Raw genomic sequence first — 19,805 nt, forward strand, 5'->3', positions numbered from 1 at the left:
TAAAATGAGGAGAATACTTAGTTAGGGGTAAACATAAAAATTGAATAACAACAACTGAAAAAAAAAACGAAAGATGCTACATCTACTAGTTGAAAAGTCTATTTACTCTTTTAGGTCTCTAAACCCCGCATGAGCCCTGTGTGCCATAGTGAATTCTGAAAAATACAAACATAGTTTAAGTAGAGCACACGTTTAATCTCAGCACTCAGAATGATGAGTCAGAAGGATCAGAAACTCAAAGTCATGGAAGCTTAAAGTATGTATTGGGGAGGGGCTCATAAGTCTTATGTGTCCCTGATAAGGCAGTTAATGGTTGCTGGGGTTAGGGAGGCCATTTTGTACAGTGGTACATTCACTGGGTAATTGTCATGCTCTTGGAAATACCCTGAGTAGTATTAATCAAGTAACCCCAATTTAATTCAAGGGTTTTGAAATTAAAACAAAATGTGTGAAAGTAGGATGTGATTGTGTTGGGGAGTAGGACAGGTGGAGCAAGAGTAAAGGGGAACAAAAGAGCAGCTGGGGTGAGAATGATGATAGCACATTATATGTTTATACCAAACACTCAAAGAATATGTTTTTTAAACAATCTTAATTGTCTGGTACCAAAAGAGTTGGAGGATAATTTAGGCGACAGAGTCACTATCAAACTATCTTAATTAGAGAGTGAGAACCTAGCTCAAAGTCTTCCCCTAAACAACAATACCTCACAATTTAATTGGCTCATGCTTTCACATGTAAGCTATCATTCGTCAAGTTTCAAGAAATTAAGTATTCATAATAGGGAATAATTTTCTGAGTTAATAAGAGAATAATTCAATGATTGTCAATTGCTTCTGATGACAATACACATCAAGTGTACCCTGAAGTTTAAGGATGGATGTAGTTCTTCCTATAGAGGAAGAACTTACATAAGAATAGAGTCAGTATCGGAGGTTAACATTCTGAAGATTCTTATTAATAAATTGGGAACCACTAAAGACTCGGAGTATATAAAATAAGGATCCCTGCTGAATCCTACCTAGGTTAAATTGTGTGTGTGATACTTGCTGCCTTGCACAATCCTACGTGCCTTTAGACTGTTAATAACAACAAAATTGTGGCTTACAACATAAGAAACATAGACAACTTAACTGTACCAGCATAGAGTTAGGGCTGTGAATTTTAACCCATGGATCTCTTTGCATTGATTTAAACTAAATTGTGTGTTAGCAGGTAGCATTCATACAGAAAATCCTGGTTTGTGAGTGCATATCCATATACTGCCTACAGGAAATACATCAGTAGTCAAACCATACTGGTGAGATATTCTCAATGACAGAGTAGCTTCAATAGTAAAATTAGAAATAACCAGTGCTTTCCAAACTTTGATTTTAGAGTTTCCAAGGAACCCTTATCTGTTAATACTACTAAAGGGATTAAATCTTATAAATGAGGGCTTCCTCAATACACTTAATCAATGTTAGGCCAGGCATTGTTTGAATACTCATCTAAGTAAAAAGGAAAGCCATTTTTTATAAGACTATAAGCTATGAGATGAAATAAACCATTTTCAACCCTGTGGTGTTTTTGTTCAGAATGCTTTATTGCAGCAACTGACCTGAATCTAGAGAAGATGGTAACCTACAAAAAACTTCAGCACTTTAATGAGAAAAACTATAAACAATTGCACAAATAAAAAAAGTTTACTGTTAAGGAATGTTATAATTCACTCTACAAAAATAAACTGAAATGACAACATTTCATTCTAGATTCCATCAATTAATAATTATTAGAAGGCCTTTCTTACAACTTTATAAAAGATACATAAAGCAAATTACACTGTTAATTACACAATGGCCAAGTGTCTGTTAATCAGTTCAGAGAATGTTTATCAAGTATCATGGTCCTTCCAGCTGTGACCTAAGCAGTTTGTATGGCATATCCATGATTGTCTTAATTTTCACAAAATTTAAGATTCCACTGGCATGAAGCCTAGTTTTTTAAAAGTTTAATTTGTTCAATTAAAGTATGAGAAAGGTATTTGTCTAGATGTGCTTTGACAACACAAGCGGTAATGACTTCCCTTTGTATATGGTACATAATTACTATACAACTTATAATTGTGGAGATGATATATGTCATAACATATATATTTGATAGCACAAGTATCATACATAATTATATAAGCATGTTTAGTCTATAAACAAATCAACAAGGAATTAGAGAGTCATAGGATTTATGATAGTGTATATGGGGGCAGCTTGAATTTTAAGCTAAAGTCAATCCCCAAGCAATGATTAAAGTACTTATAGTTGTGCACTGAGAAACTTGTACCAACCTTGACTGAATGATAACTTTGTAGCTTTTAACTTTTAAAACCTGAATCTCTCATCTGTGGAATGCACTGTCATTTGTATTTCGTTGATTCTATAACACTCAAATTTTATTTTAGTAGCTGGATCATTAAAACCTTCAGGAAGTTTAGACAATTACAATGTGTGCTTTTTAAATACCTTCTAACTACTTATTGAAAGTTGATATTTTGACCTTATTTTTTTTCTTTCTCTTTTATGTCCAGAGTTCAAATTAAAACAAATTTTGTTATTTGCTTAAAGGTCTAAGAATCCGCTTGTTCAACTTTTCCCTCAAATTGTTAAGCTGTTTATTATACATTATTCGTGTGCTGCTTGAGAAACCTTCACAGGGAAATGATTGGTAAGCTTTCTCTGTCTGATCATCACAGAATTTTAATTGTTTTGAATTATTATAATTAGCAGGATGTTATTCACTTTTTAAAGGATGGGAGACATTTTTATGAACTGATCTGATCTTTAGGTAATTCGTGGCTTCCAAGGTTTGTGGGTGCATTATTGTTTAATGATAATCTGAACTCTGTTCCATGAATGTACCAGTCAAAATGCTATGACTATTACTTAAAATGGGCTCACCTTGCTACAGATTTGAGTGCCTTTTTATTATTGAATCACATATGCTCTACAATATGCAAGCTTTCCATACACTTTCTGTTACAATGCACTTGTTACCCTTCAATGGAAACACTCAGGAATCTCTCAAGATGGTTTCAGCCTACGAATATTTACTTAGTTAAGTAATATCAATTTATTGATGTATTTAGGGGTTTCTTCATTCATAATTCTGTTACTTTGCTTAACATACTTCCACCAAGTCATTGCCTTCCTCTTAGTCTTTGTTTGTTGCAAGAACAGTAGGGAAGATGTCTGAGTGTGTAATGATATTCATACAAAACTTTTATCTCATTAACACCCAGGACTCCCGGCCTTCCTAGTTAATTTGCAAAAATATTCAAAGAAGAAACTAAAGCCTGATGACTAAGTCCTGTTATAAGTTTGTCTCCTTAAATTTTGCCGTAAGATCAAACAAAAACACACAAGTAAGAGAGAAAAATAAGTTTATCATATATATAATAATCCAGCATGTTTAGAAAGTGATTTTAATTTAGAATTTATTTAAATTAAAATAAATAAATATTTAAAATTTAAATAATTATACATTCATTTGAATTTATTAAATAAATAAAAATAAATTCGTTTTAATTTTGAATTTAATTGGCTATTAGATGAGGATTAGTAAATGAATAAGTCAAGTTTGGCTACTGTTGTAGTATGCGTGATATTACTTATGAAAATGAATCATGGTTGGATTTCTCTCATGGATCTTTGATCTGTCTGAGTAAGATTCCTGTAAATGAGGTTAGAGAGAGGCTCGTTAGAACATTCAGTTTTTTCCAGGAATCTTCTGCATATGTAAAAGCTGTTCGGGGGAATCCTGCTATTTTCCAGCAATGAATTCATTTCATGATACATATGTTATTTCCTTCAAAATACAGTTAATGTTACCATATCATTCCTAAATCAGAAGCAGACGTTTGCTCATATTTGCTGTTTCTGCTGTGGGACCTTCGTGACATATCTCATTATACCTATTTTCCAGTGACCATGGGGTTCAATGACTGCCTTTTCCCCATATCCCAAGTATGTTCTATACTCAGGTTCTCCACTTGGCTATCCAGAATTCATCCTAAGCTTATCATGTTTTAACCAGCTCCTGCAATCTTCTTCCCTAACATGATGAAGAACAACATTCTCAGTATCCTACCAAGTCACAGCCTTCTCCATTGCTGAATTCCAGCTGAACAATAGCTCAGCCCAACGTTTTTTGAGTTCACCTTAACTTCCAAGTTGAAAGTTTAACTTTCCAGATGAAAACCCCTGAGAACATTTGGTTGTTGATACAGTCAACATCCACTATGATTTCTATTGTTTTCCAACACATTACCTTGGTGCAGGCCATATACATTTTTCAGGACTGCTGCAGTAGCCTGCAACTCAGTTTTGCTCATCTGCCAATGTTCACTTTTGTTTTATTCTTGAGAGGAGAGTTATTGCCTGTCAAATGTAAGCCTAGTTCCTATTCACCTGCTTTGAATGATAAAGTTCCTGCATTATATTCCACTCTCCCTGTGACTTAACCCTGAAGTGCTGGTCCACTGAAGCTTTTCACTAGACCTTGTTTTGATTCTTAGGTCATATCAGGCACATATTCAGAGCAGAGCTTCACATAGGTTTTGACTGATGGTAGTTTTCTTAGCACTCTCTTTTTAAGGTCTCCCAAAACATTTGCTTGTTTTTCTATAGTGCCCTTGTCTCTTTTACATACTGTACATATTTTTCATGCTCACTTTACTTTCTGAGTTTTCCATGAGTATTAGAATAAACACAGAGATCATTGGCTGAATTCTAGAGGTGGGCACAGTGAACACTAGTCATTTTCTAAATAGGTGAGTGAACAGATGTGTAAATGACAGTTTATATTCTAACTCTTGTTCATGTCTCTTCATCCATTTCTAACTCCAGCTGTGGTGTCCTCTGTACAATTACTAGGACGTTCTGTCCCCTCTTTTATGTTGAGACTTCTTAGAAATATGTTTTCCCTATCTGCGATTTAAAATTCTTTCCTTCAAACTCTCTGAGATCCTGGACCCTCCAGGATATCAACTCTTTGGCTAATATATAAATATGAAGTCCTTACTTGGCATTATCCATGTAGTCTAGTTCTACACTGATTTGAGAGGCTTATGTGGTACTGTCTGCACAATTTCCAGGTGTTATTCTTAAACACCCTAATGCATTGCTCTTAAATTTTCCACGTGTTTCTCTGTCTTATCTAGCAGTTTGCTGAGATCAAGAGCCATGTCATTTTGTAGGTGTCTCTTCATACTTATCATAAGTCTTAGGGGGTTCTGTTATTAGAATTCTCTTTTAATAGAACTATGCCCACAAATATTACCAGTGTTTTTTTTTGGGGGGGTGAAGATTATTCAGGACCAAGATCTAGATATGTCAATGTAAGTCAATTTTATTACATGCTTTCATCTTTATGTTATTATAAAGGATACCCCCTAAAAATCTTTGTATAAAGTACCAATGATGTTTTTAAAACAACTTAGGAACAGAATGTACATTCGAGAGACCTGAAAATCCTAAAACAGTCCATGAAGGATGCTCCAAAAGGAAAAGCCATTGGTGAATAATTATAGCAGAATAAAATTATATTATTTGGAAACATTAAGAGGACAAAGTTTCCTACAATTAACTTCTGTGTCATATTACTAAGAATATTCAGTCTTAATTACAAAGGATATACATTTGAAAAATTAGATTCTCGCAATTAAAAACCATAATAAACTAACTTATGTCTCCAATTCGAGTACACTGTTTTGTTTAGTTCTATTGTCAATGCAGTCTTGGCTAATTAAAAACAGAAATGTTCTTTATGGGTACAGGCTCTATTTTAAAATAATGAGACTAATTTGGCAATGAGATTTATTTAATTATAGTTCTGACCTGATAAGGATGCAGATATTTTGAGCCGCTTTGTTTTATTTTTAAGCTTCTCCCAGGAGTCAAACTGATATGAAACTATTGCAGTAGTGACAAACAGAAATATACGAAAATAGTTTTACTGTGAATCTTTGATATCATGGGTACTGCAAACATTGGAGTATGTGGTGTGTCATTAAGGATTTCAAGTTTGTAGTATAGAAGACTGCTCTGTTTGTTAGTGGCTACATTGGAAGAAGAGCTACCTGTGTTTCCTCAGAACCGTAGAAGTATACATTTCAATTTTATCTAAATCCACACCCTTGTTTTGGCTTTTAAAAATGTTTAAGTGATTGTAACTGTTATTCTTATATAGCAGGAGTATTGTTAGTGTTATTGTTAGTGGTGGGAGTAGTAATAAGTGGCAGAGTCTAGTGAAGGAGCACATTGTGGTGGTCAGTTTTAATTTACAACACAATCAAGAATGGCCTAGGAAGAAAATCCCAAGAAGATTGAAAGCATTTGTTGTGATGTCTGGCTTCTGTTAGTTGGACGAGAGTGACCTGCCCATTGTGGGTGGCAACAGGAATTTGATTTTAGTCTTGCACTATACAGGGTGGGCAAAGCCAGCTGTGCACAAGCATGCATGCGTTCCTTCTCCCCCTGCTCTTGATTGTGGTTGTAACTAGCTGCTTCAATCCCTAATGACTGTGACAAAAATCTTCCCTGGAACTGTGAGTTAAAATAAACTATTTCTCCCCTTAGTCTTTTTGGAGCTTCTGGAAAGGAAACTGAGGCACACAGGAAAGTTTCTGGATTTTGAAACTTTTGAATTTGCCCTAAAATTTGATGCTTATATAATATCTGGTATGATGAAATTTTACAGATTATTACAACATAATGATAAGAATTATTGTAGGAAGAAATAGAATTGTGGCAATATCTTTTTTTTTTCAAGACAGGATTTCTCTGTATAATTCTGGCTGGTCTAGAGCTTACTCTATAGACCAGGCTGGCATCAAAGTCACAGAGGTCTTCCTGCTTCTGCTTCCTGAATGCTGAAATTAAAGACCTGCACTACCAGTGCCCAGTGGCAATGTATTTTCAATATTTGATGAAATGTAGAAATGAATATTATTTAAAGCCCTTCCTTTCTTTCCCATGTAGTTACTGTGTAGATTCAGACCTTACCAACTGATATAACACAAAAATTTATTTTTTCTTAAGAAAATGTCTAACACTGATATTCCTAATAAGTTGAAAGCTTTCTCTGTATATACAACACACATGCACACACACACACACACACACACACACAAATCCAAGGCATTATAGAATAAATATGTAATATCTGCATGCATGAATTAGGACCTTAGAGTACTGGAATTTTATAGAAGTATCTTACGTGAGGGTCAGTCATATCATCAGATTTTGGCAGGACTGAGATGAGTGTATCGTTGGGTTGGCTTTTTCACATTCTGCTCTGCGTGACTTGGGAAAGAATGAAAAATATTAACAATGAATGAAGACCACTTCTATCATAATCAGCATACTGAAAGACTGTGATGTTTATTTTTTCAAAAGTATATTAATTACTGCCATGACTATTATAGCTTGTATGACTTGGAGTTAAGGATTTTATTTCTAATGTATTCAAAGTTATGTTTCTGAAAAACTTTTCCGGTATTGGAGGCTAGACTCTACTATACTTCTATATTCTGGTCAGTACTAAATTATGGATGTCCCAGCAATGTAAACTTAATACTATACCGAGTGCTTAGTTTCTCTTGCATGTTGTGGGTTGTGGAGTTTTTAATTCACTAACCTGGTTCATGTTCTGCATAGTACAGACTTGTATTGATCAATAATTTTAAGAATTTGGAAGAGTCCTTTGAGCTTCTCTTGTATTGTTTTCATGATCATGCTTCACATGTTGACTTGGTTACTCTCATATGTGTATTAAACTCTTGGGTCTTGTTCTGAATATGCCCCCCCCCCAGAACTCACTTAAAATGTAAAGGTGGATCTGGCACTTTGAATTTACTTTCTTATAGTAGAAGCCTATGTGAGTGTGCTGTGAAAAGTTGATGCATTTGTATACCATTACTTTTTTGCATTTGACTGCTTGATATGGTTCTTCTTCTAATTTAATAATGTTTAATACATGTACTTGATCTACTGGATAGTCAATTTAAGCATAAATGATGTGCATTTACTTTTTTATAATTTTCTTTTATTGTTTCATTTCAGTTACTTACATTTGAAAGAATAAAATTGTTTCCTATTGATGCTTTGGTGAATAATTCATGTCGATGATTAACAGTCATTGGTCATGAATGCTGTTGTGCTTATTACTCTGCCATCCTGATGATCATGATGTTTGGTCGTTTGGTTTTTTGATAGATGCCAACTACTTTCCTCTTATATATACTACTGTAGTAAATATTACTTGTATATAATTTGTTACTTTTCCCCTCCCTCCACTTTTCTTATCAACAAAATGATGTTTTGTCTGTTACTTTTGTATAGCTGTCAATTCCAGACTTGATTCTGAAGACAGTTCAGAGCTGGTGAAGAACACCTCAAAGGGGCTGAGGAAGGAAGGAGCAAATCACATACAGAAAATATCAAAGAATTCCATTTCAAGATTTTTAATCTTTATCCTTCCTTCCTTCCTTCCTTCCTTCCTTCCTTCCTTCCTTCCTTCCTTCCTTCCTTTCTTTCTTTCTTTCATTACATCCTGGTCACAACTTCCTCTCCCTCATCACCTCCCATTCCCTCCCCCTACCCTCACTCTGTCCCCAACCTCCAATTTACTCTTCCACAAAATATTGCATATCATGTTGCAATAAGTGCCTCACATGTATTAAGGCTGGGAAAGGCAACCCAGTATGTGGAGTAGCATGGAAATGCCAGTCAAATAGTTAGAGATAGCCCCTGCTCCCACTTTTAGGAGTACCATAAGAGGAAGTGGAGGGCATGAGAAACCAACCCAATCATATATATTTCCACTTACAGTCTGTCCTGCCTGCGGGATGTGCTAGGATTGGTGCCTAGACCAATTGTCATCAGAAAGATTTTGTCCAACTACTGATAGAAACAGATACAGACCCATAGCGAAACAATAAGTTGACCTCGTGGAAAAAAAGATTGTAGGATCCAGAGGGGTCAAAGACACCATAAGAAAACCTAGAATCCACTAATGCATTCATAGGGGCTCAAATAGACTGAACTGACAATGAACTAGCCTGTGAGTGATTTAACTAAGCACTATGCATTTTTTTTTTTTTACAGTTTAAACTTCATTATAAAAAGGTACAATGTGTGGTAGAGGGATTTGGCCAAAATTTATTCTAATAAAAAACTACAATACCAATTTAAAAATTATCGATGACTAATGAATTGATTTTTGGTAAGTTTTAGAAACTAGTAAGATTTCTAAACTGCCAAATTGCCTTCTCCACAGGGCGAGGTGCTTAGATCAAGTTGTCAGCATGCTAAGATTAAAGTCGAAAGATTCTTTATTTACATGGTGTTTAGGACTGAAGTGGCTTATTGACTAATGTGTTAAGTGCTTGAAAATGCAGAGAAGCGTGTCTCAGAGAAGACACAATAGACTCCATACCACTTTCTATGAAATCTTCAGTTGTAAAATGGACAACAGAGTTTGAGGGGAAATCCAAATTTGGATTGGAGTAATTGAAGATGTCATTTAGCCAGATAGATGTGACATTTTGGAATCCTAGAGTACTATATAGTAATGTTCAACATAGTGACCTTCTGTAGTACTTAAGCTTTTATTTATTTATTTATTTACTTATTTTTGCGGAGATGGGGAACTACAAGCAGGGCTTCTCTGTGTTGCTTTAGAGTCTGTCCTGGCACTTGCTCCGTAGACCATGCTGGCCTCAAACTCAAAGAGATCCCCCTGCTCCAGCCTCCCAAATAAGTACTGTGACGAAAGGCCTGAGACATCACTGCCCTGCTGTCTTTTAAGCATTTTAAAGTAAACAAAATTGGAAGAGTTTATGTTTTTTTTTATTATTTTACATAATATGAAAAGAAAATTTCAGCGTTTGGAAATGCATTTAATGCTTTATGAGATTTCTCACTTCCATAACTTCAAAGAGTGGCTTGTTTAAATCACATTGAAGGGTTATTTTTATTTTTTTGAAAAATGTTCAACTGTTCCTGAGTAGATTTTATTTTTCTCAATGACTCCCAGTTCAGTCAATTGCATGTATAATTTGTGGTTTGTTCACTATGTTACGGTGTTCATCAGAGAGTTCAAACATTTTGTTACTATCAGAAAGAGTAACAGTTAAAGAGGACCCCATAAGAATAGCTATGTCACATAAGAACAACATCTTATATATAGTCTACATTGACCTTAGTCATTATGATTTTTATGTTAGTTAAATATATTACAGAAATGCAAATATAAACTATTAATGTACTCTAGATTTGTTAGTTACTGACTTGATTCTGACTATGTTGTTCATTGTGCATTATCTAAATCCAAATTATTTTAAAACTAGCAAAGTCTTTAACTCTGTAGAAGAACCTTTGATGAAATTTTAATGGAAAATAGATCAAAGATTATGAGATGTCCCTATCGTGCCATATCAATCTATCAAATGGTTTGTCTTACTTTTCATTTACTATTAACAGAAATCAAAAAGTAAATTAAAATGTGATGTGTTTTTATTGCAGTAGAAATAAATATTTGTAAAAAGGCTGGATCCATGATATTACTGTCATGTCTCTCAAGCTATTTCTATATTTTGTTGTCTTTTATATGCTAATTGCTATTGTTATACTTACAAGTAAAATCAAATTTTTAAAATAAATGGATTTATTCACATGAAACAACTGACATTTAATTTTTCTTTCCATAGGTCTCATATATTTTGGGTTAACAGAAGTCTACCTTTATGGGGCTTACAGGTTATGTACAATTTTATTTTTTTCCTCTATTTCTGTATTCACTAATCATTCACAGAGAAACACTATTGTGAAGTGAACTATTGGTGTTCAAGTTGAGTTTGTCTTTATGGTTTACCTTAATGCCCAACATAGGCAAACAATTTGAATTATTTCTTCTTATATTTTTTGAGCCTTGCATACTAACTTTCAAGATTTTTCCTTGTAATATGGATTAGACTTCAGAGAGTGTTGGAAAATTAAAATAGGTAAATAACAAAAAAGAAAGCAATGTTTCAACCCTCCTTGTCTCCCAAACTACTTTATATGACTCACATATTCAACTCCTTTAAGAGCAGTCAAGTAGTATAACTCTGGGTACTTTTATATTCAGGAATGTGGGAGAATCTAAATAAAGGAATGTATATGTTTAAAAGGCCAGTAAAGTCTTAAGAAAGGAAAAACCATAGGCAAGAGTATAGTGTGTTTGAATTATATACCAGAGTTCCCTGGTGTCAGCTGCCTAGCCTTATTTTTTGTTTCTATTAGTCTTGGTGTACATAATTGTTTTTGTAAGATCCTGTCACTTCCCCTAATATTTATGTGCTATAGGTAATTTTTTTTCACTTTATGTTCTTAAAAGTGCAAACTACAAGAAAGATAGAATCACTAACTTAGAGAAGACTTGGAGTTTGCATGGAAAACTTTATGATTCATTGCCTGCATTCAATTTTCCTACAGTTCTATCTAGATAAGGAGTTTTATTGCCCCAGAAAGCCATGCTGATTCTTTTCACATAATGTTTGATAATGAATGGTTTTGAAAATGCAGCAGGATCATACCACAACTAAAAATTTCTATGTGCACTTCAAGTTTTGCTCAAGTGAATTTAACTACATTCATTTATACTGACTTCTGTTGTATTTTCAATTGGTATGTAAACACTCCTTCCCAAATACTTTCGCAAATAGTAGATGATCATTAAAATATAATCTTATAGTTGTCATATAAATCTTCTATCATTCTTTAATAAAAAATTAAAATTAATTGATATTTTTAAAAGAATTATAGTTTCCTAAATTACTCATATTCAATTTAAATTCTATTCTGAGTAGTATGTAAAATAGCATGCCAGAATTTTCTAGAGTTCCCAAAACTATATTCTACAAAAAATGAGATAGATAATCATGTTAGAAGGTTTGTGGAGAAAATCAAAATATTCTTAGCTTCCTATTATAAAAATGACCAGGTTCATGTATGCATGGACAGATTTACTTGGATTGTTGGCCATTCATCTGTTCTCATTGTGATAATATTTGCTGTTCCTAAAAATTCAAAAATTTCATTTTAGCAGGAAACAACTTTTAAATCTTCAAGAAGTATCATTTCTAAATATAAAGTGTTGTAAACTTTAATTAAACAAGAAGGATAGTTGCTTTTGTATAATCTCCTGTTTTCATATTTCATTCTTCTCTCCATTTTCAACTAATGAGAAGGTGGTGTACGCATTTCCGTGGGAGATTAGTTGCCTAGGATATGAGAGGTCTGGGGTTCAATTCCTCAGCATCACAAGGGGAACATACTTGTAATTAGTTCAATTATGTAATAAATAAAACACTGCTGAAGAAAAGTGCCTGGATTTCTCTATCTGTTTTCCTGCTCCATGTGTCCTGACAGACACCGCAGCGATTGCATATACTTTAGAGTAAGCCAGGAAAGGCTCTTGTCTCAAACGACACAAAACTAACATTTTCAGCCAGAAAAGTTAAATTGGTCATGGAATGGATCTGTAATGTCAAAATATTCTGCATGGATAGAATAACCCATTTATAGTGTATTTAAGGATGTTGGCATTACATATTTCCTGAAGTAGATGAAATGATACTTATTTTGAAGCTTGTATTTGGCTTTCTGAAGGGAAACACTGATTTAAACAGTGATATTCAAAAAAGCAGTTGTGTGTGTTCCTGATCTTTATGTATCTTGCCCATTTTAGTCAGTCTGAATATTTGACTCTCATGTTTGCAAAGAATTAACAATGTTCATTAAGAATATGTGAAATTGCTGGACGTGATGGCACATGTCTTTGATCCCAGCACTTGGGAGGCAGAGGCAGGCAGATATCTATTAGTTTAAGGACAGCCTGCCTGGTCAAGAGTGACTGTCAGAGCTGTTACATAGAGAAACCCTGTTTCAAAAAAGCAGAAAGAAAGAAAGAAAGAAAGAAAGAAAGAAAGAAAGAAAGAAAGAAAGGAAGGAAGGAAGGAAGGAAGGAAGGAAGGAAGGAAGGAAGGATAAAGAAACATGAAGTTATGAAAACTAAGGTGTAATACACAATGTAGCAGAATATTTTGTGCATCTCCTAACCTGCTGATTGAAATTTAAGTAATAGTTCCATTTGTTTCGTGTGTGTGTGCGTGCATGGATTTTCACATACTTGTATACAGTTACTAGCACATTGTGAAAGCAAACTTTATTTACTTTGCATTTTCTCATTAAAAACAATTTGTTTTAGGTATCAGTGGCATTGATCAGTCTATTTGAAACAATACTCCTTGGTTATCTCAGTTACAAGGTAAGATAGTCTAATTAGTTTTCTGCTGTAGAACTCACTGCTAGCATTTACCAAGTTTTCTTCTTTTTATAATTCATACTTGGGGATAACGTAGGCCCTTCTTAAACCACTTTAATTATTCAGAGCCTCTCTAGTATGTGATAAAAAACCATAGTAATATGGTAGGATTTTCCTTGGTGTCTTAGAAGTACTTCACTAATTCCTTTGTGTTTACTTCCTCATTATAGGCATGATTCTATTGAGTCAGTGGAATGCTGCTTAGTCTTATTGTTCTCAATCTCTTCTCTCAATGAGTTAAAAAATTAGAAAACAATTGTACCTTTAGGAATTATTTTAATACATTATTTTAATTACTGGAGAAGTTCTGTTTGGTTAACACATTTTATCAAGTATTTATGAAGTGCTCCTGTTTAATAAACTCTACAATCATGGTTCTTTTCTCTGTGGCTTTGCAGTCAAAAACGTGGGGTGATGGGAGACATGCAAACAAGTACAAAATCAATCCAAAAGCAAGAAGCAGTGTTTGACATGTATAAATGAATATGATGGGTGCAGGAAACGAAAGGCTGTATCTTATGATTAAAAGAAGCACTTCAGTGATAAGCAGACTCCTGTGTCAATGGTTTTAATAAGGCACTGTGGAAAGACAGGGTCTTTGGAATGGATAAATTAGCAAAGGACTTTATAAGAGAGTATCAATATGAAGTGGAAGAATGACGGATGACTACATTTGGTTTAATTATGGATACCTTGTAACACAATTGTTTTGAACATCTGGGTAACCCAACTCTAAATAAAACACATCTCACAGTCTATGTCTTTGGTGAGAAATGATACAGTGTGCAGAGAAAAATCAATAATGAAGCTGGACCTGGTCATACACCACTGTAATTACAGGTTTGAGGACAAAAATAGGGGGACCCAGAAATCAAGGCCAAGCCTAACTAAAAGAAGTTATGAAAATAAATTAACAAGCATTAGAATACAAAGATTATAAAAAGGTGAAAAGTAAGTTCTAGAAATGTCTAAAGAGGATCAGTATTGCGCAAGTGTATATGAACTATGAAAAATGCCTGAAGTTTCTGAAAGGGGCAGTTAACTCCCCATTCACCTTCAGAAATCCATCTTACTGAAGTACTATTGAAAATGAAATTTGTTTAATCTAGAATGTTGGTTTACTGGGGCAGGAACTTGCTAGGATTGACTCAGAGACAGTACTCTAATAATGGAGATTATCTACATTGCTTGAAATGAGAAAATATAGGAAGGATAAAGAATGACGGAAGGAGAAATTTCACGGAAGGTAATGAGAAACCAAGCAAGGAAACTGGAATTTAAACACCAGCTGGGATAAAGATCCATTCTCATGAGAGAATATGGAAGATGAGGGGCAATGAACTCACATATATTTACATTATTTAGAATGTACTAACCCATTGATATTCTGTATTGATAGAGGGATAGACTTTTAATAATCTCGGTCTTCTTGCCAAAAATGTGCATTGTAAGTTTGTCTTGATGAACAGATGACTCCCGATTTTCAATTACCTAAACTGCAAAATAGAAATGTGACAATTGTCTTTAAAGTTGTTCAATCTTCAGGTGTGTAATGAATGTTGAATTTGAGGCCTAAGTGACTTACATCTAACTAAATAGGCATGTGGGCCCTTTAGATATATCAGTCATGTCTCTTCTATTTTTGCATGTTTAGTTGAAGAATATAACATAGACAAGTATTAATATTCATTTGTGAATATATTTCCTCCAAATTTCAACTACAGGTAATATGAAAATTATTTTTCTGCCTTGCTAAAAGGAATCCCAGCTTTGATTGAAGAAGTAAATTAAAATATACAAGGAGATGCACGATAATTTTCATTGAAATTATATGAGGATGATATTCATAATTAATTAGTTCCTTTCATTGAGAAAATTATAGCAGAATATTATAAGTCTTAGCAGACTATGCTTAATGATATATAATATTTTTTCTGACCCCCATAATCTTTAATGGCTTGGTAGAAGAGAAATAGATGTTAATGTCCAAAAAGTTACAAAGGAAATGGAAAAGATAAAAAAGTTTGTAACAGTAGAATAAATTTCTATTAATAATATTCTATTCCTCTCATAAATTTAGTCAAATATGTGAACTTTTGACCTAGCCAGTACAGTGTTGGATAACTTTTTTACAATGAATAAATTAAATAATTGGTAATAATTTATGGCCTATAAGTAAGATTTTAAATTTTTCTTCTTCCTACAAGCTAGGATTTTTAAAATTAGAAGATAGACTTACAAAAATGATATTTAACTGCATTATAAGTTCTGTCTATATTAATAGTGTTTGATACCCAGAGGTCTGAGATATCAATGTGACTACACACTAAACATATATATATAATTTATTTTTATAAAGCATTGGTATTTGCATTTAATATTAAAAATACAGTATTAAAAAGCATTTAAGCCATCCACATCAAACATTCTAAAATGAGAAAGAATTAATTTTTTTTTAGACTTAATCATGATTTATTTATTTTTACTTAAAAATTTCCACCTCCTCTCCTCCTCCCATTTCCCTCTGCCTTCCCCCATTCTGCTCCCCCTGTCCCCTTCCCTCTCCCTCTCCAGTCCAAAGAGCAGTCAGGGTTCCCTGCCCTGAGGGAAGTCCAAGGTCCTCCCCTCTCCATCCAGGTCTAAGAAGATGAGCATCCAAACAGACTAGGCTCCCACAAAGCCAGAACATGAAGTAGGATCAAAATTCAGTCCTTGGCTTCTCAGTCAGCCCTCATTGTCAGCTACCTTCAGAGAGTCCGGTTCGCTCATATGCTCCATCAGTCACAGTCCAGCTGGCCTTGGTGAGCTCCCATTAGATCAGCCTCACCGTCTCCGTGGGTGGGCGCACCCCTTGTGGTCCTGACTTTCTTGCTCATGTTCTCCCTCCTTCTGCTCCTCATTTGGACCTTGGGAGCTCAGTCCACTGCTCCAATGTGGGTCTCTGTTTCTAGCTTCATCCATCGCCAGATAAAGGTTGTATGGTGATATGCAAGATATTCATCAGTATGGCTGTAGGATAGGGCCGTTTCAGGCTCCCTCTCCTCAGCTGTCCAAGGATCTAGCTGGGGACATCTCCATGGACACCTGGGGACACCTCTAGAGTCAAGTCTCTTGCTCGGCAAAACACTCAAAACGCACAATGACCTTCTAAGTCATCAACTTTTATTTAAGTTATTTTTATAATTTATTTTATTTTATTTCAACAAAGAAAACAAACTATTTTTTTCAGTTTACATACCAATCCCAGTTAGAACTTCCTCTACTCCTCCTATTCCCTTCACCTTGCTCCCCAACCCACCCTCCAGCCACTCCTCAGGGAGGGTAAGACACTTTACTTTGTGGAAGGTCCAAGGCCCTCTCTGCTATATCTAGGCTGAGCAAGGTAGCCATGCAAAGAGCATGGGTTCCCAAAAAGGCAGTACAAGCAGAAGGGATTAATCCTAATATTGCTGCCAGAGGCCCATAGTCTTACCCAGTCATACAAATGTCACCCACATTCAGAGGGTCTTGTTTGGTCCTATGCTGTTTTCCTCCCTGTCTGGTTGGAGTTGATGAGCTCCCATTAGCTCAGGTAAAGTGTTTCAGGGAATATCTCCATCATGGTCTTGACCTCTTTGCTCATATTCTTACCCCTCCCACTCTTCTACTAGACTTTGGGAGTTCAGTCCAGTGCTCTACTGCAGGTCTCTGCCTCTGTTTCTGTCAGTTGTTAGGTGAAGGTTCTATAGTGATATTTAAGATATTCATCAATATGTCTGCAAGGCAAGGCCAGTTCGGGCACTCTCTCCTCTCCTCTACTGCTTAGGGTCTTAGCTGGGGTCATCCTTGTGGATTCCTAGGAATTTCTCTAGTGCCAAGTTTTTTGCTAGCCCCTTAATGACTCCAACAATCAAAATGAAATCTGATATTGTTCTTTCAAGGTGTGTGAAGAATTATGTTGGAATTTTGATGGGGACTCCATTTAATCTATAGATTGCTTTTGATAGGATTGCTATTTTTATTATTTTGATCCCTCCTATTCAATTACATGGAAGATCTTTCCATTTTCTGATATTTTCTTCAATTTCTTTATCAAAATATTTAAAGTTCTTGTAAAACAGATGTTTCACTCCATTGGTTAGTGTTACCCTAAGTTATTTTATGTTATTTGTGCCTATTTTGAAGAATGATGTTTCTATGATTTTTTTCTCAGCTTCTTTATCATTTGTACATAGCAGGGATACTGAATTTTGAGTTGATCTTTTCTTCCTGCCACATCCCTGAAGGTATTTATTAGCTGTAGGAGTTCTCTGGTAGAATTTTTGGTGTCACTTAAGTATTCTATCATCTGCTAATAGCGAAAGTTTAATTTCTTCTTTCCAATTTGAATCCCCTTGATGTCCTTTTGTTATCTTATTGCTCTAGCCAGAACTTCAAGAACTATGTTAAATAGATATGGAGAGAGGGGACAGCCTTATCTTGTTCCTGATTTTAGTAGAATTGCTTAGAGTTTCTCTCCATTTAATTTGATGCTGGCTGTTGACGTGCTGTATATTACTTTTATTTTCTTTTGATGTGTTCCTTGTATTCACGATCTCTCCAAGACCTTTATCATGAAGAGGTGTATTTTGTCAAATGCTTTTTCAAGACCTAATGAGATGAATATGTGTTTTTCTTTTTTCAGTTTATTTATATGGTGGAGTACATTGATGATAGATTTTTATATGTTGAACCATCTCTGCATGTTTGGGATAAAGCCAATTTGATCATGGGGGATGATTCTTTTGATATGTTCTTAGATTTTGTTTTCCAGTGTTTTATTGAGTAGTTTTGCATCTATCTTCATGAGGGAGATTGGTCTGTAATTCTCTTTCTTGGTTGTGTCTTTGTGTCGTTTCAGTATCAGGGTAATTGTAGCCTCATAAAAAGAGTTGGGCAATGTTCCTTTTGTTTCTATTATGTGAAACACTTTGAGGAATATAAGTATTAAGCTCTTCTTGGAAGTTCTGGTGGAGTTCCACACTGAAACCATCTGTCCCTGTTTTTTTTTTTTGTCCGTTTGTTTGTTTGTTTGGGAGGCTTTTTGTGACTACTTTTACTTGCTTGTAGGTTATAGGTCTTCTTAAATTGCTCACTTGGTCCTGATTTAATTTTATTATGTGGTACCTATCCAGAAAATTGTTTATTTCTTTTACATTTACCAATTTTGCGGAGTACAGGTTTTTGTAGTATGACCTAATGATTCTCTGGATTTCCTCAGTGTCTGTTATGTACTACTCGTCATGTCTGAGTTTGTTAATTTTATTGTGCTCCCTCTGCCTTTTGATTAGTTTGGATAAGGGTTTGTCTATCTTGTTGATTTTCTCGAAGAACCAGCTCTTTGTTTCATTAATTCTTTGTATAGTTTTCTATTTTCTTTGTTTTTATTTATTGATTTCAGTCCTCAATTTGATTATTTTCTGTCTTCTACTCCTCCTGGGTGATTCTGGCTTTTATTTTTTCTAGAGCTTTCAGGTGTGCTGTTAAGTCACTAGTATGAGATTTCTACAATTTCCTTACTTAGGCACTTAGCAGTATGAACTTTCCTCTTAGCACTGCTTTCATACTGTCTTATGCATTTGGGTAAGTAGTGCCTTCATTTTCATTGAATTCTAGGAAATCTTTGATTTCTTTCTTATTTCTTGACCCACAGGAAATTCAAAAGAGCACTGTTCGATTTCCATGAGTTTATAGGCTTTCTGTAATTAGTGTTGTTGTTAAATTCTATCTTTAAACCATTGTGCTCTGATAAAATACAGAGGTTATTCCATTTTTTTGTGTCTGTTGAGGTTTCCTTTGTTACCGAGTATGTGGTCAGTTTTAGAGAGGGTTTGTTGAGGTGCTGAAAAGAAGGTATATTCTTTCTGTTTGGGTGGAATGCTCTATATATTTTTCTTAAGTCCATTTGGGTCATGATATCTGTTAATTTTCTTATTTCTCTGTTAAGTTCCTGTTGGGTTGAGCTGTCCATTGGGAAGAGGGGGTGTTAAAGTCTTCTATTATTAGTGTTTCAGGTTTGATGTGTGATTTAAGCTTTAGTAATTTTTTATTTATTTATTTATTTTTTTACATATGTGGGTGCTCTTTTATTTGGGGCATACATGTTCAGGATTGAGACTTCATCTTCATGGATTGTTCCTGTTATGAATATGAAGTGTCATCCTGCATCTCTTTTGATTGATTTCAGTATGAAGTCTATTTTGTTAGATATTAGGATAGCTACACCTGCTTATTTCTTAGGTCCATTTGATTGGAAAATCTTTTTCCAACTTTTTATTCTAATGTGATGTCTGTCCCTGAGGTTGATATGTGTTTCCTGAATACAGCAGAAGGCTAGCCTTGCTTTCATATCTATTCTCTTAGCCTGGGTCTCCTTATAGGTGAATTTA

At 34.6% G+C, this 19,805-nt stretch overlaps 1 protein-coding gene across 3 annotated transcripts in view; it reads left to right on the plus strand.

The window, feature by feature from the left end:
* Kcnt2 (potassium sodium-activated channel subfamily T member 2) overlaps nucleotides 1-19,805 on the plus strand; it is a 353,892-nt gene that overhangs the window by 119,965 nt on the left and 214,122 nt on the right. For 2 of the 3 annotated variants that reach the window (XM_075988160.1, XM_075988159.1), the window contains exons 3-5: nucleotides 2,598-2,697; nucleotides 10,742-10,790; nucleotides 13,282-13,341. In XM_075988160.1, the coding sequence (XP_075844275.1) occupies nucleotides 2,598-2,697; nucleotides 10,742-10,790; nucleotides 13,282-13,341 (209 nt within the window). The remainder of the gene's footprint in view (nucleotides 1-2,597; nucleotides 2,698-10,741; nucleotides 10,791-13,281; nucleotides 13,342-19,805) is intronic. The other variant, XM_075988161.1, reaches the window with a different exon arrangement.

This window comes from Microtus pennsylvanicus, chromosome 10 (genome assembly GCF_037038515.1).
Source record: "Microtus pennsylvanicus isolate mMicPen1 chromosome 10, mMicPen1.hap1, whole genome shotgun sequence".
NCBI classification, from domain to species: domain Eukaryota; kingdom Metazoa; phylum Chordata; class Mammalia; order Rodentia; family Cricetidae; genus Microtus; species Microtus pennsylvanicus.